Source organism: Thamnophis sirtalis, unplaced genomic scaffold (assembly GCF_051295495.1).
Source record: "Thamnophis sirtalis isolate CommonGarterSnake01/CBP01778 unplaced genomic scaffold, rThaSir2_p1.2 scaffold_1, whole genome shotgun sequence".
Classification (NCBI taxonomy): Eukaryota; Metazoa; Chordata; class Lepidosauria; order Squamata; family Natricidae; genus Thamnophis; species Thamnophis sirtalis.
In genome coordinates this window covers 91,061,377-91,087,672 of record NW_028261381.1, presented here as the reverse complement: position 1 = coordinate 91,087,672, position 26,296 = coordinate 91,061,377, and the positions used below count along the sequence as shown (strand labels likewise).

At 36.5% G+C, this 26,296-nt stretch overlaps 1 protein-coding gene across 1 annotated transcript; it reads right to left on the bottom strand.

The window, feature by feature from the left end:
- Window positions 1-3,456: 3,456 nt before the first annotated feature.
- LIN7C (lin-7 cell polarity scaffold C) lies at window positions 3,457-19,793 on the bottom strand. Its single transcript, XM_014061137.2, has 5 exons — window positions 19,717-19,793; window positions 12,989-13,107; window positions 11,458-11,529; window positions 9,568-9,777; window positions 3,457-6,954 (listed from the first exon to the last, which is right to left on the bottom strand). The coding sequence occupies exons 1-5, from the start codon at window positions 19,751-19,753 to the stop codon at window positions 6,799-6,801; spliced, it is 594 nt and encodes a 197-aa protein (XP_013916612.1). The 5' UTR covers window positions 19,754-19,793; the 3' UTR covers window positions 3,457-6,798.
- Between the last annotated feature and the right edge of the window lie 6,503 nt (window positions 19,794-26,296).

The following is a 26,296-nucleotide window of genomic DNA, read 5'->3' as shown; positions in this document are numbered from 1 at the left end:
AGATAAATAGAGGAGCTTTTTGTAAATCACTGTTCTGTCTTAACTAAAATAATTACACTTATTAATATTGGACTAGCTTAAAATATCTAGCACTTTAGCAGCACCTAGTGGCAGATACACTCAATACATCTATAACAATATTTATAATAAAGCAGCAGGGTGTTAATGTTTTGAACGCTATATGAAATTGACATATTCTTTTTAAAGATTAAAAAATAATAAAATAGTATATCACAAATGCATAGTCACTTTATTAATATAAAATCGATGATATTAAAATGTGAAGATCAGTACATTATATATGCCCAGCTAGATGGCAAATAAACCAACCTTCCTGAAAGAAAGCAGTAACAGACCCCTTGTTTTTAAGAAATGAGCACATTTAAATTATGACTTAAGTCACCATGGGAGGTTTTCCTACATTATTCTAGGATTACTGGCCTGTTTGCATTTATTAAATGGAATATGTTTTTTGAATATTACAGCAACCAAATTATTTAACTTTCAAATCTGGGAGGTTTTGAAGCATCTGGAAGGCAATGCCGTATTGTTCTTTTAGTTTTTCTCTAATGCAGTCTTTCAAATCCAAAATCCCAAGCCTGCAGTGTCTAAACCAGGGATGTCAAACTTGATTTCATTGAGGGCCACATCAGGGTTGTTTGACCTCGGGGGGCTGGAATGGGCATGGCCAGGGTGGGCATGGCGAGCTCGACGTCACTCGTGTTGGGAACACCTATGGTGGACCGAGCGCTCTGCCAATGAAAACGGGTTTCCGAGCTCAGTTTTTAGCTCTGATGGCATCCTGCAGCCCTCTGCCAGTGAAAACCCCTCCCCCCAAGCTTTGTTTTCGCTGGCAAAGGACTGCAGGAGGCCGTCGCGGTCATAAACGGAGCCTGGGAAGGCTGTGTGCAGCTTTCCTGAGCGCAGTTTTCACTGGCAGAGGCACCACAGGCCAGTCCTTTGCTGTTTCCAGGGTGACACCATGCGCCCAATCTAAGCACCTCCTGGGCCAGGTCTGGTCCGTGGGCCTGGAGTTTGACACCCCTGATATAAACATTGAACAAAAAAGCCTGTCATGGACATCCTGGGACATTCAAAGTGATTCTCACTGAATAGATTTGGCTGGAGTTACCATACTCCTAGCTAGTCATAATGACATTTGTAATCTAATATAGACCAGAGCAGACCATTTGTTTTTAAGCTATTGTCCAGCTGTCATATCTCTAATCACTTTTTACTTCTCAGCAAGTGTCTATAGATGTCCAGCAGCCACAGACTGCAGCCATAGGATCATACCAAACAGCTGGACAACAAACCTTTCTGCTTCTGGCAGTAGGACTAATAAAGGTGGCCCCTCCTGGTAGCTTGCTTCAATGAACCCTAGAAATAAGGATTCAGGAACCCAGGATATTTTGCAGCAAGTGCAGTCAAATTTGGTGCAGACCACTTAAGAGTCTTGCAGAGAATAGGATTGCAGGCAGAGAATCCTTGCAAGCAGGATTCTGGTTACTTTCAAGTATCACGTTAAGAATAGGGGGACCAGATTTGTTTTAGGGACTTTTCAGGAGTTATTCAACCACTTTTAGCTCTATTAACCATTGACTGCATGTTTTATTCATGACTTAGGGCAGGAAAAGAAATAAGTGATTTATTACCAGTCCTCAGACTTGCAGTCTCCAGATCCAAGGTGAAAGTGTACTATGATTAGATAAGTAAAAGCACCTGCTTGTTTCTTAAAAAGTTCTTTGTTGTAGAAACCAACCCAGCTTTTATGCTCATAATTGTTCTCTTTTCTCAGAAAATCATTGCACCCCTTTTTCCCATTTAAATATATACATTTTTTTTTAAATAACAGGAGCAAGAATTGCTCACCTGCTAATAGCAGCTAAAGTTGCTCACTTATGTTAAAGAAAGCTAAGGTGGCAGGCTTGTTTGAAATAAATGTTTATTTCAAACAGGTAGTTTGAACAGGTATATATGCAGGTAGTCCTCAATTTATGATAATCAAAGCCAAGATTTATGTTGTTAAGCGAGACAGTTGGTGAGTTTTGCTCCATTTTATGACTTTTCTTGCCACAGTTAAGTGAATCACTGCAGGTGTTAAATTAGTAATATGTTGTTAAACGAATCTGGCTTCCCCATTGACTTTGTCAAGTGGCAAAAGGTGATCACATAACTCCGGGACACTGCAGCCATCATAAATGTGAGCCAGTTGCCAAGCATACAAATTTTGATCACATGATCATGGCGATGCTGCAATGGTTGTATGAAAAATGGTCATAAGTCACTTTTTTTCAGTGCTGTTGTAATACTGAACAGTCACTAAATGAAAGGTTGTAAGTGGAAAACTAACTTTACACATATGAAGCATGCCTTTATTTCAAGCAAATCTGCTACCTCAGCTTTCTTTGAGAGCAATTAGCAGGTGAGCAACTTCAGTGCTCCTTACTTTTTTTTTTTAAGTCCATGTTAGTCTGGGGTAATAAAATGTAAAGGAAGCTGAATTCAATTATATCACCAGGGGGAAGACTTAGTTGAAAAATCTGGACTGGGACTCCCTGAGTAAAGGCAAACATCATTTAGCTCAGTGAATCATACTCTTATGATTTGAAGCAGTATGTGGAGTTCTTAAAACACTTATAAATGAAATCAACCAGATGGGCCCTTTGCCTCATAGGTGGCAATCTGTATGGTCTCTTCACAATTCACAAAACCGTATTTAAAGATGCAGGTCCCCTTTCACCAAGGGTCTTTCTGTCCTTGTTTATGCAAAGCTGAGGGAGGCAGGAAATTGTTAATACAAAAGTTGTACTAAGCCAAAACATTGCTTGCTTTTAGCCAGTTGCCAAACAAGCAAGCAAACCACAGCTTGGTGTACATGAACTCAATGAACCCTGCTAGCACAAAACTGAGGAAACAGTATTGGCAAATCAATGTTAATTTATGTAATTTCAATTTCTTTTCACAATTCCACTGATCATCCTTTGTAGAGGAAGAAAATGTTCCCTCAAACTGATGCTGTTAAAAAACGCTCAAGACACTCAAACCTTGTGGCATGCTTTCAATACATCAGATATAAAACATAAAATATTGAGTATGAGAAACATTTGTCACTGTGAAGTACAATAAGAATGAAATTAAAATGGCTATACTAATCCTACCCTTATCAGTACAAGAATGCTGTATTAAGTCAGAAGAAAGTAGATTTAATTTGACACCTGTGACTTTCTTCTAAGCTGCTCAGATTTCTATAGCCAAGCTCAGAAAACTGATATATTTGTAAGATTTTGAACACAAGCTAATATAAATGTAACCCCAATGATAGAACTGAGTTACAACTGTACATTTTATAACTGTAATATCTATAACATTTATAGTATTTTATACCCAGAGCAGATATATGAATGGAAGAATACTTTTTACTTCTGACAATAAAATAAGTACATATAACAAAAATGAAATTTCAAATGTTTATTTTCAGATTCCTAAAAAATAGGGCTGTGGAACAGCAATAAATATATAACGACTATACAGAGTATTTAGTTTTTGCTGATTCAATTATTGCATGTGTGCACATATGTCAATACAGTGTTGTCAATGAATGTGTTCAATGACATTAATTTCTTGATTCTTGATTGAACAAATTTAATCTGAATTTAAAAATGACAGTTCAACCTTGCCACACGATCCCATTTATGAAATATTATGGATTACAGCAATTAAGACGTTTGGGTGAATCTTTTCAGTTTCAGTTTAACTTTAAAGAATATGATTACTTTGTCCTGCCCTATTGTATTCCTTTTTACTTGCTCCTTGCTATTAATAAGTCATAAAATGAGATTTTTGTCATTGTCTATTCCTTTGTACAATCATTTTATCTCACATACAGTTTTTTTTAGGACAAACCCACAAAACCCAAAAAGAAAAAAAAAAACCACTGAGTTAAGAACTAATTTTCAGATTACAATCTTATGTTCGTTTGAATGTTTACTTCCAAGTAAGTTTGCATAATATATTATAAAACTTTATAGCAGTCCTGGCTACTCCAAACTATTTATTTAGAGTAATAAAGCACGCTGCTAAGTTCAATACATGAATACATTTTATAATAGCCTTTATCTCATTCTATCCTTCTCTTGAATATAGTAAACTCCAACACAAATCTAGCTCTATAAAATATTTCCTGACTGGCCCAACTATTTTACTTGGTCTTAGTCAATATTAATTTTCATAAAAATATACAATTAAGCCTCGTGGTTCTACAGACTGTTTACTGCTGCCGGCTGCAATTCACTGCTGTCTTAACAAATCGAAAAATTGTATTTCATACAGTTGCTGGATTTCAATAATCTGTACTCTATTATTCCAGGCAAACACACAATTGCTAAATGCCAAAAAACATTTACAATTACTTGTACCAGACTCTACAATTTTTTATAAGATCATCTTATTCAACATGATTATGCTGACATAGAAAGAAAAGACTATTCCTATGACCTTTTATATTTCACTGCATGTTCTAGTCATTCAGAAGACAGATGTTATCGGACAATTACTCCCTTGAACTATAACAACCAGCAGACACTCAGGCAAATGTTACATAGATCATATCAAGGATTCTTAAGGTGCAAACTTTAAATCTTCATTTAGTTCCTTAAAGAGGTGAGAAGATTAAAATTTTTATCTCAGTCAAGGAGTAAAACTGAAGAGATGACAAAATTATGAGGAAAGAACAAGGCTCACACATTTATCTCACAATTGAAACTGTAAAGGTAGAGGTTATGGGGAAAATAGAATAATACTCCCCTCCCCCCAATAACACAGTAATACGGTGGCATAATGAGTTATTTAACAATACCAAAAGACAATGTCCAATGGCTTCCATTCTCCAGGAAGCAGATTAAATGGCCAAACGCACTAGGTCAATTTTGTGAGAATGTTAAGCTCTTTGACAACTGACATTTTAAAGTAGAGATGCAGAACCCAATATCTAAACCACTGGATTAGTGCCCTCTCCTCTCACCTGACATAGCACTACCAGTGATTGGAACTGGTATGAATTGCAGCCTAACAATGACCAAATACAGATGAGGTTTCCACTCATTAAAGACCCACAGTGTATCATAGGGGAACAACCGCATAACTCTAGCTGCTAAAGACACTTTGTCATGCTAGGCAGTGCATGCTTTAAGATGGAGGCAACTAAGAGTTTTAGCCCTTGCTGTTTTGAAACAGAGCATTCTTAGTTATGACAGGAAGAGACAGGACAGCTCAGACTAGTTCCAGCCATCATTTTCTTCATTTTCATATTACTTCAGTAGTCATTGTTTTTTTGCACACTACTAGTACTAGGCTTGTTTTAAAACAGATCATAGAAAAAGGTATTTACTAAAGGCTGTGAAAGTAGAAAAATTACCTAGGAAAAAACCTGTTAGATCAGTATTATTTAGTCTAGAATTAACCCACAGGTTTACACAGTCCTTAAGTGTTATCTTTTCCTAGAGAGGAGTATCTTTCCAATGTTAACACTTTTCTTTTTAAAAAATCATAACGTTTCTTAGTTTTTTTAGCTGCACTCTGGAAGCAACAAAGAGCATAATGACTGAACTCTGCATGTTGTAGAAAACATTAGAAAGTCGTTCAAAATCATTCCTGAAGTGGGTCCTTAACATTGTTTTCAATGAAAAACTAACCTGATAGAATCAAGAAAATTCAGCATTCCTTCCCACACTGACCATCTTGATAATTGTGGAAAGTCTACAAACAAGACATCAGTACAGTAACCTTTTCCTGATCGTGCTCCCTAGCCAAAAATTATGTTCGCTAGCACTCAGAGGTAAACTATATCAAACAGTGATAATAATAGTTATCATAATGATTAGAAGCACAAGCTGTTTTGCCCTCCAAGAATAGCACTGGTAAACTATATTTAGAATTACAAGAGAAAACGTAGGAGTATAAACTGAATTCTTCTGCACTGCATGTAAATATTCCCCTCCTAAATAGAAATACAAAACTCTGCAATTTTGCTAAATGTTTAGCGATCAATACAAAGGTATAAATTATTGGAATGCTTACTGCTAGATTTTAGGATGTTAAGTACTAAAGTTTTAAATAAGACATCACCTGTTGCAAAATATTAATAAAACAAGATTAGATGTTGAAATTGTAAATAACAATATAAAATTATGACCAAGAACATGCCTAAAAACTTGTTCATCAAAAATACAAATTGTACTTAATCATACAATTATGACTATTTGCATGAAGATGACACACCTTTGTGCCAAGACTGTATTATATCTTTTACTCAAAATAAAGATTTTATCTTTTAAATAAAGCCAAATAAAAAATTACTAGAAAAACAATGATACAAATGCTAAAACTAGCTTATTAAAGTATACTTAATTAATTTACAAATTTGTTTTTATAAGAACAGGTTTGAATTGTAAAGAAGAATTTGTAAAATCCCATAGTTACAAATGTTGATGTAAACTTTTCTTCTGAAAACATTAGAACATTCAAGAGAGTTGAAAAAGACCAACATATTAATAAAATGAACATAGTTTAACTAAAATATTTCCATGAATAGAACAAATATCATACTTTTCCTTGAATTATATGCACAGTTGCATCCAACTGAGTCTGTTAGATAATATCCAGCTGAAGAAGAAGCAAAATCCTTGTCCCTTTTCCAAATATGAATTCTGTGACACCTTGTAAAGTAGATGTGGAGAAGAACCAGAAAAGAATCTACTGTAAGCAATCCATTCCTATAATACTGGATGTAATTCGGTATTAATTCTGTTGCCTGCGTTTTGCTGATCTCATTTTCTCAAATCGTGATTCCATCTCTTCCAGGACTTTGGGTGTATAGCGTACAACCAACTTAACTTTTCCTTGAGCTGCTTTTAGAAGTTCTACAGCTTTTTCATGGTGCTCCCCTTCAACACTCTGGAAAAAAAATTACACACACACACACATATATGCATATTAGTATATATTCAACAAGTGTCCTAAGATTCAAGGGCCATTATTTATAAGATTTTTGTTTCCTTTATCATACATTGTCATCTCCAAACCATTCCAAATTAAAATCATGTTTTTCAAACATGAATCCCGGTGTTATTAAGTAGCCCATACAATGTTTTTATCATCATCACATACCATGTGATTGCATTCATTAGAAGCACATCATTATTGTTTCTTTTAAAAGACTTTCTTCCCAATGTATCATTTTCAAATTCTATTCAAGTACCCATATAGTAATTGAAAATGAAAGTTATAAATTGTAATTATGAAACCATGAATATGAATGTACTCACTCTTAATTACTTACTGATGTATCACAGAAAAAGAAACAACTCAAAACAGTATTAATTTACAGGTGGAATCAGAAAAGTAAATTTGATAAAAAATCAAATTAAAACATATGTGAAGCAAAATTTTGCTTAAAAAGCTGAGTTTTTGATTTAGAAACATAGATAATGTAGTGAGAAACAATCTTTCATAAATAAACTTCCTACAGTTGCATACAAAAGTTTAAGAAAACAATAATATAGCAGGTGTAGAAGTTTGAAAACCCTTCCAGTTTCAGTTAGAGAAAAATTGTTAATAATACCTAAGAATTGCTTCATTCAGGCTGTGCCTGTAATAGCCAGGTGAAGACAATTCTACAAGTAAGCAAATATAGTTTTAATCTTTTAAAGTGGGATTCTCCTGTCTGCTTTCAAGACCATACATGCTTATAAACATCTGTTTGACTAGTTGAAAATACAGATCATTCAAGCCAATCATCAAACAGTTTTATTCTGCTTTTGGGGCTGTGTGGTAGCCGTAACATAGATAATATTTTCTTCTATTGGCTAGAAAATATTGTGCAGATAAAAGAATAGATTTAATTACATATCAACCCAATCTTGATAACCTTTCACTAGGCATTAAAAACTTGACTTTTCCATCAAGTTTAAAATCCCGATAGTTTTGGCTATATTGATTGTGAGGCATTGCATTATTATTGGTTGCTATTTATGTTGTGTTATTTAGGTTTTTAATAATAGATGTGTTGTTTTTTAATTTTTAATTTATTAGCAGCCTACTGTCATGTATATGAGATGAACACCTATATAAATTTATTTCAGTAAATTCATTTAAATATATTTAAGTAAATATATTTTAATAGCATCACCTTGCAGTCAGTGAAGAAATTGAAACATTTTAATTTTAGCAAGACAATGTAAAAAAATCTCCAAATCAGATTTGAAGTTGATATTTTGATTCCTGCAAGGAAGGGTGATAAAGAAAATCCTAAAGCAAATACTGAAAGATTCTCATAGCTGGCTACTTTAAAAATTTGAATGTTATTAATTTTGCAAAAGGAGAGATTACAAAGTATTGACTAAAAGGGTGTTGAGTGTTCTGCACCTGCCATAGTCACATAGTTCATGTTTTGAATCTGTATACTCTTGCATATAAATTGTTACATATATATCCACCTCTGCAATCATGTCATGCTTATACTATGCAGATGTTTTGTCAACTTTTGTTCATTTAAAACTAAGAATTTGGCCAGTAGTGTCTAACTTTCGATGCACTGTGTACTGTAGGAACTAATTAAATGCAAGAGGATTCTTTACAATCTTAAAGATGGTTAATCTACTTCCCCGCAATATTTCATAACTTCACTGCTTCACCAATATACAAGCAACTTGTCTGTTAAAGACAAATTACAAATGGAACCAGAACAGAAAAGGCAGCAGGGATTGTAAACATCTAGAAAAACATGCTAACCACTTGAGTATCAATATGCTAATTAGCTAAAATGGGTCAATTGAAATATAGATAACAATAAGGTAGCATAGCGGTCTGATTTAATTGTGCAGAGAACAGCCAAACCTTTTGTCAGGGATAGTAAAATCATTTTTTTCACTGATTTATGTTTCTTTTTTGTTTATGTAATAAAAATTAAAGTCTTGCATATAAGCATAACATTTAAATATTACTATGTATATATCAATATTCTGACATACATTTTGAAATAAGGCATCAATAAATGAATTGGGAAATATAAAAGCATATGGATAACTTGAAATCAGCACACTTGTTTAGCATGTACATAGATCTAGATGGCAATCAACTTTGTAATCAAACACTGAACTTTTAAAGCATGCCTAATTTAATTTTATCTAAAAGGAAGTTTTGGGAGGTAGATTAGATTAAAAGAAAATACTGGATCCTAATGATAAAACTCAATATAACTAGGATAAGAAAGCCAAACATTTCAGCTCCTTCATTTTAACTATAATGATATATTTCTTAATGATATTCTGACAAAACCATTGTTATTTTTTATGTATTTACTCATTGTCATATTTTTAAGTTTAAATGTTACTTCATAAAGTGTCCGTTTTAAACTAACAAATTTATAAAATTTCTCAAATACAGTTATATTTCCCCCTGAGCATTTCAATTGCAAACCACAATCACCATCAAATACTTCATATCCTCTTAATGCCCTCAAGCGGTTACACTTAGCTACTACAAGCGGAAATTGAATTCCATCCCTACCACTCCGTTTACAGAAAGAAGTTGGTCTCCACGCTTCAATCCCCCGTGTCTATCAGCAATACCACCTGGGATAATTCGGGATATATAGATTGGAGAATTTTGCTCCTTGCCACCCATGATGTTGAATCCAAGCCCTTCGTCTGTTTTGGGAAGTTCAACGACTCTGGGATGTGAATGACCTTCACTGGCGGCAAAAGCAGCAACAGTAGCCTATAAAATCCAGAAACCTCCAGTTTATCCTTCAGTTCATTGGATGTATTCATTCTAACATCAATTTCAAAATATCGTGAAACCGAAAATTGGTCAAAAGCCATGAATGTGCTCAAAGTAAGTCTCAGGACTGCATTCTGAGGAAAGTACAAATCAGTTAAAATAGTCACACAAACTGTCATTTACCATATTTTGCTTAAAAAAAGAGCATGCAGTGAAGGTGTTTCATAATCCTACTTCATCCCCATGTGCATCTTGTTCCCATCTTAATTTTTAAGTCAATTTTAATGTTAAATATAACTTCACTGTTTTAAACATTGTTTTAATGTTTTATCTTGGTTTCTTTTGGCTGCAAGTCACCTAAAGTCACTTCTAGGCAAGATGGGTGGCATATGAATTTAATTAATAAATAATAAATACCTAGAATGAGAACACTTGGTCTATTTGCACTTTTTGAAGTGCTATAGTTTATTATACAGGCACATTCTTTATAACAAATACAATGTGATGTATTTTAACTTATTTTGGAACAAAGTACAAGATGTTTAATAAGAAACAGGCACAAGTGGATTAACAACAAATGTTCTAAAGCCAGACTGTATCTTTTATTCTACTTTGCGTTCAAGATAGAAAGATCAGATTCCTGCCACAGATAGTCCTCGCTTACTGACTATTCACTGACTACTTTGAAGTTACAAAGTGATGAAAAAATAATTTTATGACTAATGCCTACATTTATAACCTTCCCAGCATCCCTCAGTCATGTGATTACTCTTTATAGTCAATACATAATATCTCGCAACTGATCTATTTTGTTTTTTTCCCTTGCAGAAAAAGAAATTGGAGAAGAAGGGATTACAAGAGAGTAAGTAGGTACACAATAGGGCACATGTATTGAAAGTAATGTGCTGGTGCCAACAGCTGCTCATTGTGCTGCATACTGTAGTGTAACAGCCCAATATATTCCCTGTTTTATTCCTATTTCTTTTTCTCTCCCCACACAGAGCAGAGAGATTGAAGATGAATCGATTACAAGAATAAACAAACACACAATGGGGAATACACAAGGCTCTTTGTGTAAAACCCACTTGCAACTGCCTGCTCCACATTGAAAGCAATGTGTACTTCCCATTGTATGCCTATATACTTTTTTGTAATCTCTTCCTCTCCAATGAATGTCAATACAAATGTTATTTCCCTTCCTGTATATTATCCCAGCATCCGGGAGACTATTCAAAAGGTTAGGAAGAAAAAAAACCAAAGGTATGAAATTGATTAGTCTTGGCAGATTTGAACCAGAAAAACACAGTTGCAGACATGTGATTTCCCACTTAGCAACCACTTTGCTTAGCAATGCAGATCTCAATTGTGGTCATTAAATGAGCATTCACAACTATCTTACTGTATATGTGTGTGTAATATGCACGAAAAATACCAATCCAGTAGGCATGTGAACTAGAAATATCAAATATGTAGCAACCTTATGTGAATATTAGTCAATTAGTAAATATTAACTACTTCAGTTTATTATTTTGGAAGAATTTAAAAAGGGCAGTTCAATAGTAGCAGCACCCATATACTGAAACTATTCACTGGGACATATTCATAGTTTAATAACTTAATTAGGACTTGCTAGAAAGAGTCCATTCTTAAGTACTTTTTGTTAGCACAATCTCTTACCTTTGCTGTAGCATTAGCTCTCACTTCTGGGCTACTACTGATGTCCACAGTTTCATACACATGTTCATATACCTTTAGAAAATAAAAATATTAACATGTTAATACATTTTAATTAGGTAGGGATCATTAAGAATAGATGCAAACTGTAAAATTATATTATTATAAAAATGAAACTGAATCCTGACATTAGGTTTTCTAGCTCTTTGCTTCTAACAGATATACATACTGTATACTTATTACATTTTAAGTGATGAACTTGTATTTTGTCATCTAATACAGGTAATCCTTGAGATACAACAGGTAACTTAACCATCAATCAAAATTATGACAGATCCCCCCCAAACTAGATATGATTTTGTTTTAAATTGTTATGACTGACCATGGGGACACTGCAGCCCTCTCTTCTCCGCCCATCTCAACCTGAGGGGACCCTGCAGACTTGGGCTTGTTTCCCATGCCTCCTGGAAGCAGCCACTATTTCCAATGCTCCAATAATTCCTTGTGGAAATGGCTGCTTTCAGAGCTCCCCCCCCCCCTTCCCCGGTCAGCTGGATGTCAGAGACAGCAAACTTCTTCTGACTCTTGTTAGCCCTTTGGGAAGCCTTTGGGAAGCAATTCAAGGGTGACAGCTTCAGGCCCCCCAATTTATCCCATTTAAAAACCTCATTTTCTAAATTTACTGCATGCCTGGAAACAGGTTGACAAAAGTGACTTACCTTCATTCCAGGTTGGAGTAAAGGAAAGGAATCAACCAACCAAAGAAAATCTTTCTGCACCATCTTTCAGCTCTGGAGGAGCTGAAGAAAAAGTTCAGTCCCAAATCAAAAGTGTATAAAGCACAAATGTGCAGCAAATGGCCATGACATAAACTGGGTCCTAAAAGGGACTCAGATAGCAAAAAGCTTTACAAGCCTTCCAAGCTTTCATTTCCTTAAATCAAGTAAGTTTAGCAAATGAGGTTTTTAAAAGGGATACTGATTGGAGGGAAGAGGTGGATATTTTCATTTCAGCACTTTTTTTGGGGTGGGGGGTGGGAAGATCAACAAGTCTGTCCTCTCAGCTTTGTTTTGTTTTTTAATTGAGGAAATGTAAGTTTCTGGGGGAGGGAGTGGGATAAGCAAAGGAAAGGTTTTAGATTGGTGCTGGAGCTGCTGGCTTCCCAAAGGCTAGTAAGAGCCAGGAGAGGTTTGCCAATGGGCAGCTAATTGTGGCAGAGGCCAAGCAGAGGCTTGTCTGGAAGCCACTTCAGCATTGGAATGAAGCACTGGTCTCTAATCTAGCTGAGCTCTTTTCCCCACTGGTCAATTTTTTGGCTTTGCAATCCTTTATGGACACAGCTGGATGGCAGGTATCCCCCACCCATGAAGTACCACATGATCACTTAATGACCTGCAAGTTCAACATAGGGGTAGGGGATGTTAAGGAGGCTGTCTCCCTTAATGAATGTCACCACTTGCGACCATAATGGGCAGGCTCCATTAGGGTCACAGGTCAAGGACTACCTGTAAATGAATTTCAAAGATAAACTTACCTCCCTTACTGCATTACAAAATTCACTTTGAAGGACTCTTTGTAAAGCCTGCAATTTTTGAGGTGGTACCTCACCACTCCTTTGCAACTTCTCCAGCAACTCAATAGCTCGGCAAATATCTGGAGGAAGAGGTAATAAAACATGAACTATTGAATTTTACACAAGTAACATTTTTAACAACTTGACATGGCTGCCAACAATATGCTATTCAATAACATACCATTTCAATTATATTCTGATATTCTCTTTAGAAAGGAGTTTCTTTATTTCCCATTTTAAAATTAAGGAGTTTTAAACAAGGCATAACTAACTAGTTTTTTTTATTTTTTTCCCCTCATGATATGAATATCTTTATCATTTTTTCACAATTTTATAGTATCTGAGAAGAGATCTATCATATTATCCTGCCTGTTATTTCATAACTAACTTTTGAAAAAGCCACACCAAGTTACATATTTTTATGATTTTTTTATTTTTGTTTTTGTATATCACTCAGTATCCATTAAGAGTTGAATGTTTATAATAAATAAGGTATAAATAATCATAATCATTCAATGCATACTTCTTTGGGATTTGGATCCATTAATGCAATAGTATCCAAACATTAATTTTCTACTTGATTTGAGCATCCAAGATAGCCTAGAATTGCATTCCAAATTTAAAAGTTCATAATATTCCTTTAATTGAAGATATTCTATCTTTGTGTAAAATATTTCTGCTTGTTTAATCTATACTTTTTAACAGTTGTGACTTTTTTGCATTTCTTAAATCCAATCCATTGTCAAAACAGCAAAAGAAGGTTGAGGTAAGCTACTGGAAATTCTTCACAAGTGATCTTTCAGCCATTCAAACTTTATTTCTTCATTTTTTTAATAGGGTGATGAAGGAAAAGATACCACTTCATACATAAACTTTATGCTAGTTGAGGCTCAATAATCACACATTTAAAAAAACTGTTTTGGTGGCATATATTCCATAGGAATTGTGCATGCCTTGGAGAAAAATCCCAAATAATGTAGACAAACACGTCCAAAATGAAAAGGAATGAAAATTGGAAAAGGAATTTGTTCCAGATAAAAATCCTGTGTTTTAAAAAGTATGAATGATCCCTGATAAAAAAACAAAACAGAGGTACAATTAGTAAACATCTTACTGACGCATGGGATTAAGATAATTTATAGAAGAGAGCGATCTTAAAATCAGAAGCCTATATTTGCTGTGACATAATTAACAAAATAAAAAGGAATATTGATGGTAAAATACATTTTATCTGACAAACATCACCTAACTGTTGCAGTAAATCCTTGATTCTATTCATTATGAAAGGCTTTGTTTTAGAGCAGGAATGGTAAGTAATATCCTGCCTTTGGTTGCTAAACCAAACCAATCCAAAAGGCCTCTTGTAGCCAATTACTTTATTTGAAACAGAGTAATCACTCAAATTAGTGGTCACTAAAATATTTTGCCTTCTTCAGTAAAAGATAATTCACATTTCAGTTCATCACCCAAACCAGAATGATCATCATCATCATTTTAACCATTTATCCACTGCAGGATGAAGGCCTCTTCCGCATATTTCTAATCAATATGATCTGGCGCTTTCTTTTGCCAATTAGGCTTACCATACTTGCTGATGTTGTCAATCCATCTTCTTTTAAGTCTCTTTCGTGAACACCTTTTATCACGTGGGATCCTTCTATGTCTGCCTTGATCCACCTGACATCATGTTCTTATTGCTATTTGACCAGCCCATTTCTATTTCAATTCTTTTACTCTCTTCATATCATATACTTTTGTTTGTTTTTTAATCCATGTGTGGATCTATCTTGTCCTGTAATACTGAGCATGTGTTTTACCATCGCTCTGCACCACTCATAGCTTTTGTATAGATTGTAAGGTTAGTGTCCATGTTTCACCAGCATATGTTAGAACAGGTAGCACAGCCTTATCAAAAATGTTTCTCTTCAGGCATAAGGGGAGGCTGTTCTTGAAAATTAAGCTTAGCTTTCTGAATACATGTCAACCACATTTAATATGCTGTTCAATTTCCTTTATTGTATCAACTTCCACTGAGATCCATTGTTCAAGGTATATGTAGTGGTTTACTACATCTAGTTCTCCAGATCTTCAAGCTGGCTGATGGCGAGTGAGACCTCGCTGAAACGTTGCCAAGACAATCTCAATCTTACATGGGAAAAGACCCGAATACAACAAGACCAGCATACCTACACCCGTGAAAATCTACAAATAGATAGATAGATAGACAGACAGACAGACAGAGACAGGGAGGGAGGGAGAAAGAGAGGGGGGGAGAGAGAGGGGGGGAGAGAGAGATACGTTTTTGGGTGAATTTATTAAACATAACTTGGCTCTTTTTCAGGTTTATTTTTGAGGCAAATGGTTCTCATGCTTTGCAGTTCTTGAAAAAAACCAGAATGATAGCGGTCCTAAATACGTGTTACTCAATTCACATTTCAGTTAATACCTTAAAGAATTACAGTACTGTAGTATATGCCAGGGTTTATCATGTCTCATGTTTCAAGATCTCAGAATAGGTCTTTAGCAAAAACTGAAGTGGTAAAAGGATTTTAATATAATAGGGCTCTATGTTTCCTGGCATAAAATGTTTTGCAAGCAACTGCCAGAAGCTTAATTACTGGGTATGGAAATCATTAACTGTTAACCATCAAAACAGCTGAGCAAAACCAATATTTTCTACAGCAGTCTTTGAAGATTAGAAATCAAAACATAGAGGCTTCACATGACAAAGGACAGGCCCAACAGCAGAGTCCAAGCATCATATTCTTGTGAATATTGTTTAATTTGTCTTGAGTGACTGAAAAGCAAATGATAAAATACTGTCCAGAATAAATATAATTACAATAAGCCACTATAAGACTTCTATAATCTCAAAAGCTGTGACAGTTCTAGTACTCTAAATGTACTGACAGCTACTGATAAACATTTCATAAGATATAATCAGAGTAACCAAGCTTAACTTTTCTATTACGACTTAAAAACTGGCACACTTAAAAACTTCTGAGAATGATTACATATTACATTAAGAACAGTGGTTATTTATAGATTTCTTTAAATTTTGCACAAATAGAAAGTTAAGGATGCATGCAACTTTTTATTTAGATATTCAATCTTTAGTAACATATTGTGATTATATTATATTGGGAAGTTTATATGTTTCCTTTTTTCTTCGTGCCTTTTCACAAAATTCTTCAAGCCTTTTTAAATCCAATAGAGGAAAGTTATCCAGGTCACTCCCCTGGTTTGTTATTTTATATCCTTTTCATTATTAAGGTATCAGCCAGGTGCTTTTGTATAACATCAGTGTAACATCTGTTTCCATGTAATTTTTATAGCTTGTCATTGTTAATTTCACTTTCAAATCAGTCCCAACCTTGTCAGGTAAAATCTGTTTCTCTTCCATAACCTCTTTTAAACACAGTCCATCTATAGAAGCAGACATCCTTAAAATTATCCTTTGGGTTCATTATTCAAAAATGTGCATCAGTATGTCGAACGTTAAAATATTTTGCTTCATTCTGTATTTGAAAGTTGAGTTTAAGTGTTCTTCTTTAATTGTAATTTTTAATTCCTTCTAGTTGCCTCTAGTGTCCAATTTTTAAAAGTCTTTTATCTAATTTCTTATAAAAGATGTCAAAACAACAGCATCTATGGAGATACACACACATATACGTTGCAAAACCTGTTGATCTAAAGGTTCCCAATAGGTGAAAAGCAATTAACAATCAATGGTGGAAAATGATTAGAAAGTATGCAAACACAATGTTCTTTCAAAGGTCCTGTGATTTAAGCATAGTGGTTATTCCCTTGCCTTCCAAAGCTCTAAACCTGCCAGGAGAGCACTATCTTGCAGTCTCTTTGCAAGGAGCCCTTGTGGGCAATCTCAAGTTCTCTCCTTGTCCAGAGAAGAACGATCAAATAACCAGTCTACCTGCCAGTTCTTCATTTCACCATGGATTTTAGTTCTGGTTTTTACAGAGCCATTTTCAGCCTGCGATTTGTTGGGTGTTCTAATCCTCTAGGACAGTCAGAGATGCCAAACTCAAGTCGTCATGGCGGCATCACATGATGTATTGGATGTTTTTCCCCTCTGCTAAACTGAGTGTGGGCATGGTCAGCGCATGACGCATCCGGCCCATGGGCCGGGAGTGGACAGCCCTGCATTAGGAAAATAGATGTTGTAATCATACAACTTGCAGAAGAGGCAAGACAGAAAACAGTAAGTTTTCGTTTAAGAAGCTTCATTATTTATTTGTGATATTTTGAAACATCTTGAATCTAAAAGGCATATTGCGCGATAAGTTTAGAACAGGGGTTTCCAACCAGAGACAATATTCCAGAAGGTGCAAAAACTTGGGTTTAGAAGTTTCAAAATTATAGTTTATATGCATAATTATATGCATATAATTATTTACTTTTGTAAGGGGTGCAAGAATATATCAGAAGCATTCTAGTGGTGTAGGGTATAGAAAAGTTTGGGAACCCCTGGTTTAGAATATGGCTTTGATCCAATTACTCTTGTACATCTGACTTTGTAAAAGTTTTGCTGTGATGATAAAAGGTGGAAGGCTATTTATTTTTAATTTGTTAGAGAAAAGTCAGAAATGTACAACAATGAAGAAAGTTGTTATTAGGATATGCAATCTAAATTATGAATTTGGACAAGCTTCCTAATTCAAGGTTTTTCTAAACAAACCTGAAAGGAAAATAATCTAATATTGTTCTTTAATCCTTACTTGGCAGTTCATTTACTGTTTGCTTTTACTGGATGGAAAAATGTCTTATAATGCCTCAGGCATTAGGGCCAGGATGTTAAATCATTGGTGCTCTTATATTTGAATGTATATATGGGAACAAATTTTTTACCAGGGCCTTGATCTAAATTGTTTTCTTAGTTTTTAATAGATTTGACATTTTATATGGTTTGCTATCCAGAATTTCACTGGTGAGCCATGTACATTTGATAAATAAATGTTAACTGAAATAAAATTAAATGTTCTAGTTCAACTGTCTATTGGTACATACATATTGTTACTTCAGAAATGACTGGAGATATTTCATTTTTAGATAAATAGTATTATCCCTTTGTTTCTAACTCTCTTCCTCCTTTAAATAAATAATTTCAAAAGTCTTTAATAATTTTATCTTCTAACAACACACACCAGAAATTACCACTTTACAAAACATTATTTTCAACAAATGCATTATCTTTAAATTTTACATATAGTAGTTATAACCACATAAATTTAGAATTAAAAATACATCTGCATCTTATTCAATCCAAGGTATGTTCAAAATATAGAAGGAAATAGCATCTTCATTTGACCTTCCAAATGGTCAAATAATGATCCTATCTGACCATCCAAATGTACGCATATGAATTTGGCTTGGCACAGAATGAGTAGCTTGCATGTTTAAACAAAAAAACATTTTCTTGGTTGAAGTGTTTAAATGTGCTTTTTATGAATGGATCAAAAAGTGCCTCCAAACCACATTTTCTAACTGCTTTACCCTTACTAGAACATAATGGTTCCTAAAACATAATATATTCATCTAGCTGGCAAATCACCTACCAAAAGAACTTCAATGTCATATGATTAGGGGACTGGAGGCTGCAGGGTATGTGCAGTTTAATGAAAAGAAGGACTAGGGGTGGTGACGATAGCAGTATTTCTATATCTTAGGGGCTGTCACAAAGAAGAGGGAGTCAAACTATTCTCCAAAGCACCTAAGGGTAGAACAAGAAACAATGGGTGGAAACTAATCAAGGAGAGAAGCAACTTACAACTAAGGAGAAATTTCTTGACAGTTAGAACAATTAATCAGTGGAACAGCTTGCCTCCAGAAGTTGTGAATGCTTCAACACTGGAAGTTTTTAAAAAGATGTTTGATATCCATTTATCTGAAGTGGTGTTGGGTTTCCCGCCTAAGCAGGGGGTTGGACTAGAAGATCTTCAAAGTCCCTTCCAACTCTGTTATTCTAAATTCTAAATATGGATTTAAACTTGAGATTAGAATATTTTTGACTTTTCATCTTAGCCTACAACCCTGGTACTTCTTGAAGGGTTCCCTTCAATGTATGGACCAGGCCGAACCAAACTCTAATCAAGTTCTGAATTAAAACAAAATTGGCCAGGTGCTTAGCCGTAGCATGTCGAATTTGACGGTTTTAATATTGGTGTGTGTGTGTGTGTGTCCCCTGCAACGTTGTGTGAACCCATCTCCGTGGGTTCACTACATTCTACAAGCATCCAAAAGGAGTCACTGTATAATGCAATAAGATAAAGTTAATCGCGTTATACCAAAACGGCTTTAGGTCAAAGGAGGCAGCATGGGTGAATATTTGGAGGCAAGAAGCTCGCTCCTCTTTTACAATACAAGCTTTCATCGAGAGCAGCAACCTCAACGACCTTCGGATATTGTTGGATTACAACTCCTCATCTAACGCGGGTGAGGGAGCTCATACGGCCTGTAATTCCTATCAGCATCTGGAAAGCCGCCCCTCCTCCTCCTCCTCCATACAGCCAAGGCTCAGGATCGCAAACGCCTGCCAAGGACGGTGGAGAGCTCAGAGTCCCTCCCTCGCTTTATTTTTTTTACACGCACCGCCTTTGAAGTTGGTTCTTCGAATCCCCCCACCCGTCCCGCCTCCCTTCCAGGACGCGGCTCCTCGCGGCTCCCCTTCTCACCTCGCTCCAGCCGCACAGGCTCCCCCAGGGCCGCCATCTTCCCCTCCACCTCCTCTCTTGCCCTCAGCTGCTCTGGCGGAAGTGACGTCGATGGGAGGTGTTGCTGTTTGAATGACGCGAGGCCGGCAAGGTAGTGGGAACGCTCGAATCCCTCGCTGCCAGTTCTGTCTTTTCAGCCTCTTGTTCGGTCTCTTTCCCCTTGTCTGCAGGCTCGGAAGAAAGTTTGCTGTGTCCCGCGAGACAGTCCCTCTTTTCAATAAAAGGGTTGGGTAGCTTTGGCGCCAACTATTGCGCTTTCTTGGCCCGGAGAAGTTGGCTCATTTTAGTCCCAAAGGTGGTGTGTGTATGTGTGTGTGGAGTCCTTTCCCAAGAGGCAACTGGATTTTCTGGGGGGAGGGGGGGGTGTTGGAAGACGTTTCTCTTCTCATCAAAAATGCTTCCTTAGCTTTGTCTAGATAGTGGAGAATGGAAGGATTTATTTATTTATTATTTTATTTATTTTGCCAAACGTCTCCGAGATAACAAGTGTAAGTATAAACATAAATATGAACACAGTCAATGGGTACGAATAAAGGGAGACAGTAGGACAGGGGCGGTGCGCTTATGCCCGCCCCTTACAGACCTCTTAGGAATGGGGTGAGGAGGTTTACATTTTATATTTCTTGCAGACAGCTGGTCATTTGCATCCTTTTAGACAGAGTCGTTGAGGTGTCCTCAGAATCATCTGAGTAGCGCAAATGAGTGTGGAGCAGTGGTGGGTTTCAAAAAATTGTAGAACCTCTTCTATAGGTGTGGCCTGCTTTGTGGGAGTGGCTTGCCGGCCATGTGACCAGGTGGGAGTGGCTTGCCAGCCATGTGACTGGGTGGGAGTGACTTGTCAGCCATGTGACTAGGTGGCAGGGGTGGGTTTCTCGCCCTGTTCCAACCAGTTCAGTTGGAACGAGGTCGGCGGCGTCCTCGCGCACGTGTGCGGGGTCCTCGCACACGCATGCGCTGCACACGGTGCACGCATGTGTACTAGCGTCTGTGCGATGCTCCAGCTGCTCCTGGAGGATCGCGCAGGCACTATGCGTCCTGCGCATGCGTGGAAGCGCAGAATTCATCAAAACCGGGTAAGGAGCGGGCGCGGGTGGGCCCTTCACCGTTCCCGGAAGTTACTTACTTCCGGGTTCGGCGACCAACCAGTTCGCAGGGACTGCCGCGAACCGGTTGAAACCCACCCCTGCTGGGTGGGCATAGCCAACTTGTAAAATGTGGTGAAACTCACTTAACAATGCTCTTGCTTAGCAACCAAAATGTTGGCTCAGAAACGCTAGCATTTGAAGCACGAAAGTCTTAAAGCTGTCAAGTTACAAGACCCTTGCACCCCTAACTCTTTAGAAAAAAAAACAACCCAGGGGTGTTCAAACTTGACAGCTTTAAGGCTTGTGGACTTCAACTCCCAGAATTCCTCCTCTCGCTCTTCAATTTGATGATGTGTGGATGGGCAGGGGGAGGGAGCTGGAACCAGTTCTAAACGGCACTGTAGATTTGTGGAACCTCTTCTATAGAAGCGGTTAGAACTGACAGGAACCCACCCCTGGTGTGGAGTCTTCTTGGAACTGTGTTGTAGATTGGAGGTAGATGATGTATCCACTCCAATCCCCACCATCCAGTCAAAGCTAAAAAAGCTTCTTGGGTGAGAAGTGAAATGTCTTCAAAGAAAAAAGAGGAAGTCCAGTTGCCTCTTGAAAAAGCACCTTTGGGACAACCATGACTTGGATGACTGAGCATCTCCATAGACACATGGCTCATTTTAGTTGTGCTGGTATGAACATGAGAGATTTCCTGCAGCCTGAAGAAAAGGACATCTGCCAGATGAACTTCTTTGGGCTTCAGACTGATTTCTCAGTGAGTCTGTATGGAAAAGGAAGAAAGGGTGGGAGGTTGATAAAGAGCTAAGCGTGGCCCAGCCGTTTTGGGCCAGTTGCTGTGCAAAACATAGGAAGAGCCAAAGCCACGCCAAAAGAGTTTACAGGTAGTTCTCCACTTAATGACCACAATGGGGCCCAAAATTTCTGTGGTTAAGCAAAACATTTGTTAAGCGAGTTGTGTCCCATTTTACAACCTTGTTAGAGTTGTTAGGTGAATCACTGCAATTGTAAGTTAGTAATATGGTTAAGTGAATCTGACTTCCCCATCGCTTAGCTTGTCACAAAAGGTAATCCTGCAACCCTTGGACACTGCAACCATCATAAATATGGGTAAGTTGCCAAATGTCTGAATTTTGATTATCTGGGGATGCTGCAATGGTGATAAGTGTGAAAAACCATCATAAGCCACTTTTGTTCAGTGCCATTGTAACTTTGAATGGTCATTAAATGAACTGATGTAAGTCGAGAATTACCTGTACTTATCAAACTTGTTTGCCATCTATCAAGCCGAAAGTGAAGAATAAGCCACTGTTTGATAAACTGGTTAAATCATCATTCTAGCCATTGCCTATTCACTGCAGGATAAAGGTCTCTTCTGCATGTTTTTGACCAATATGCTCTTGAACTTTCATTTGCCAATTGGGCTCACAATACTTGCTGATGTCGTTGATCCATCTTGTTCTAGGTCTGTTTCATGGACGCTTTTTATCAAGTGGGATCCATTCTATGACTGCCTTGGTCCGCCTGCTATCAGTACTTCTTGCTATCTGATTAGCCCATTTCCATTTCAATTCTTTTACTTTCTTGATGATATCGTATACTTTTGTTTGTTCTCTAATCCACATGCAGGTCTTTCTGGGTTGTCTTGTAATGCCGAACATGTATCTTTCCATGACTCTTAGCGCCACTCATAACTTTTGCATCGATTGTGAACTGGTTAAATAAGATGGATAATTTTTACTGGATAAATCTCTAGGTATCAGGACCAACATCCTTAGCAATCAGAACATTTCAGCAGTGGAACTAATTATCAACTGAGCTGGCTCCCATTCATTGAACTTGCTCAAACTGAAGCTGGACAGGTGATAGCCTGAAATGGCAGCTTCTAACTCTCATTCTATAATTAATGGATTTTTAGGATGTGCCCAACCAGATGCTGCCAGTACTTCCCTAAGTTGTACATAAATGACATGTGGTCATTGGTAGTAAATTCCAAATCAAACTTCCCACTGGAATTTCTTTGATGACATTTGGCAGCTTTTAATCTGGTAGTAATTGAAATTTAAATGCTTCCGTTCTAGTTGCAATAGACTTTTGTTTGACTTGCTTATGAGCTCTGACAAATCAGTACTATTTACACCACTATGGAGGAAATGTGCAAAGTTGTGTGAGAGCCTTCAGGCCTGATTGAATAGAGCAATGGAAGGGAGCCCTGCATGGATGGGATGAATGTCATTGATTCACCTGATTGCCATTCTCAGTGACCTGCAACAACACCTAATCTTGTTAGACAATAGGTTATTTTAAAGTTGATTAAAATACAGGTAATCCTTGTTTATTCATTGCCTTGTGCATTGACTGTACAGGTATGAGGTTAAAACGGGGCATTATCACCATAGCAGCATTCTGTGGTCACATGAACTCCATTCACGTGTTTTGTAACCAACTTGCAATAAGCAGACTTAATAAAGAAGTTGGAATTAAAATCATAAGTCTCAATCACATTTTTTGCTTAGTACCCATGGCATTTTGTTTAAGCAAAGGAGAACTAAGGTCATGAGCTCTTTGCGATCACATGATTTTTTTTGCTTACCACCAAGTTGCCAGTCCGTTATGGTTGTTAAGCAAGGATTACCTCTAAGTTAAGTAATCTTCTGTAAGCACAAATATTAGTGATATCTGATCTCATCTTGGAAATAATCTTTTCTGCTTATGCTAGCATTATTATTTGCCTTGCAGGGCAGGAGGTGTTAATTTTTTATTACTCAAGTTGTGTTACTTTTACATTACTCAGGTTGTATGAATGCTTACTACTTCATTCTCTGCTTGTATTCAGTTGCTCATATACTAATGCAACATTTGTTTCCCATCTCTTTAGGATCTGCTCCTGTATTTCATCTTCATTAGCTAACTGGGCCTCCTGGAACTGTTGAATGAGGTATTGCAACGTTGTCTGCTTATATATTTGTTCCTGAAAGAAGAGAAATTATTTTTGCCTTTGTAATAAACACATGATAATTCAATTTCTCATGTTATCCTTTGTTGTTATGTTTGGTATACATATGTGTGAATTTCTACATGTTTAGCTATGGGGAAGGGTTCAGTAAAACCAACAATAAACATGCAATATCTGAAGTAACCTCCACAATTTATGAAGTTTTATATTACTAATTGAGCCAAAGAGCTTGCTTTACTGAGACTGCCTCAGTCTGATTATCATGTATAAGTGGATGAAAAACCAAAGAAAGTGGGTGCAACAGATACTTTGTTCAGTAATGCCAATGAATGTCTTCCTAGTGGATCTTTGCAGTTTTTCAAATTAATGTTACTCAAAATGAAATGTGTTATCCTTGAGCTTATGGCATCAAAGCCAGGAGAAACACAGAAGATTCCAACTTGCATATTGGCTTTCAGAAGAGCAGATTTTGATGTATTTAGACACAAAGTAGATTACAGCCATTGGCTTGAAATTCTTAAGGAGAAAAGCACCTGGGAAGGAGCGGAAAACTGTAAACTGAAATGCCAAAGGTACAAATTATTCTTTCTAGAAAGAAGAAGGGGAAATTGATCTCTGTTTAGGCCATTGTGATACATAGTTTTTTCTGACATATTTGAGAAGAAAAAGGAACATGCGTAGGAAATAGGACTATATAACCAAATACAAGTCAGTTTCCAGAAACTAGGATTTGGGCCAGAAAGGCATAAATTCAGAATGAACTGAGACTTATATAAAACAATAAAGGGCTTTTTCAGATTTATCAGAAACAAACAAAAAAGACTGTGGAATTGTTGTGAGGTAAAAGGAAGGGAATTGATAGTGGTTGATAGTTATAAGGGAGAGTAACTTATATTTAATATGATTTTCTCAAAGGAGAACAAAGCCCTAGCTGATCACCTTTGTGCCACTAATCCATAGAGAAAAATGCAACTCATGATTGACAAGGAAAGTACAAAAAACACAAAGCTAATCTAAATTCACATTTCTAGAACCAGATGAATTCCATTCTAAATTACTGAAGGAATTAGGAAAAGTGATTACAGAGCCACTAAGTGTAATTTTTGAGAGCTACTGGAGGATTGATAAATCCCAGAAGATTGGAGAAGAACAATTGTCCCAAACCTCAAAGAAAAAGCAAAGGAACTTAAGGATCTGTCTGTCACTTTGACATCAATTTTGGGCAAGATTCTTGGGAAGATAATTAAACTACATGTTTATGAACACGGTAGAAATGCAACAATCAACAAAAGCCAGCATGTGTTTGCCATAAATAATGCTAGCCTCTTTTTTTCTGACAATTGCTGTTTTAATAGATTTTGGAAATGCTTTAGACGTAGTGTACCTTGATCTCGGCAAATAATTCAGAAGCGTTTCTCATAATATCCTTAATATAATTGCAAAATATAAGCTGTGTGTTACAATGGTTAGATTGAATTATAATTGGCTGATTGACTGTACCCAAATAACTGCACATCAGATTGGAATGCAGAATCAAGTAGAATGCCACACAGTTCTGTCTCAACATTTTTATGAATGATTTGCATGGAAAGGATTTAGGGAATGAAATCAAATCATCAGAAAATGAAAGGCACAGACATAAGATGTGAGAAGCTGGCTTGGTTGTATATATGTGAAAATATTTTGTTTTTGTTTATGTGTGAAAATATTGGGGTTGGTTCACAAATATGATCCAACAGAGTGAAGGAGCTGTTAAAAAGATATGCTATTCTGATATCATAGATCAGAAAGTAATTTTATTTGGGTTGACTTGTAGATTCTGCAGTCTAAAAATCACATTGGCAATTGTAGCTATTTTGCAAAGGGGATGCCAGAAGGAAAGTTCTGTGAGGAGCAGTTAAAGAGACTGTATATAATTAGCCTGCAGAAGACAAGACCATTACTGTGCTAAATAAATTTTGCAGTTCAAGTCTGCAATTAAACTCATTTATTCTTATTACATGCTGTTTTTCAATTACTGGGATATCTAGCCATTAGCTATGCTGCTTAGAATTGATGGAAATGTTAGTGCAGTAATATTTGGAAAGCCAGATTTCCTGTTCTACACTGACTTTCCTTGATTTCTTCTTATATACTGTTGTAATTGTCTGTCTCTGAAAAGATAAGGCAGTTTAACAATACTTTAGATATGTCTATTTGGAAGAAAGCCACACTTAATCCAATGAAGTCCATTCTTAGGTGAATAGGACTGCAGGCCATCGCAAATCCAGGCATTTAAAGGAGGATTAAACACCAATGTCAAGCCATAGCATGTTCTAAGCAAAGAAAGGGATCTTCTAGATATTGTTTACTCAAATTTATATTTGTGCTAGTCAATATGGTTAATGAAGTAAGGTAATGGGAGTGGCAACAAGAAAGTTCATGTATTATCTATTCCCAATATAGAGGAAGCAACATGCCTCCATAAGTATCTTAAGAATGATGAACTGGC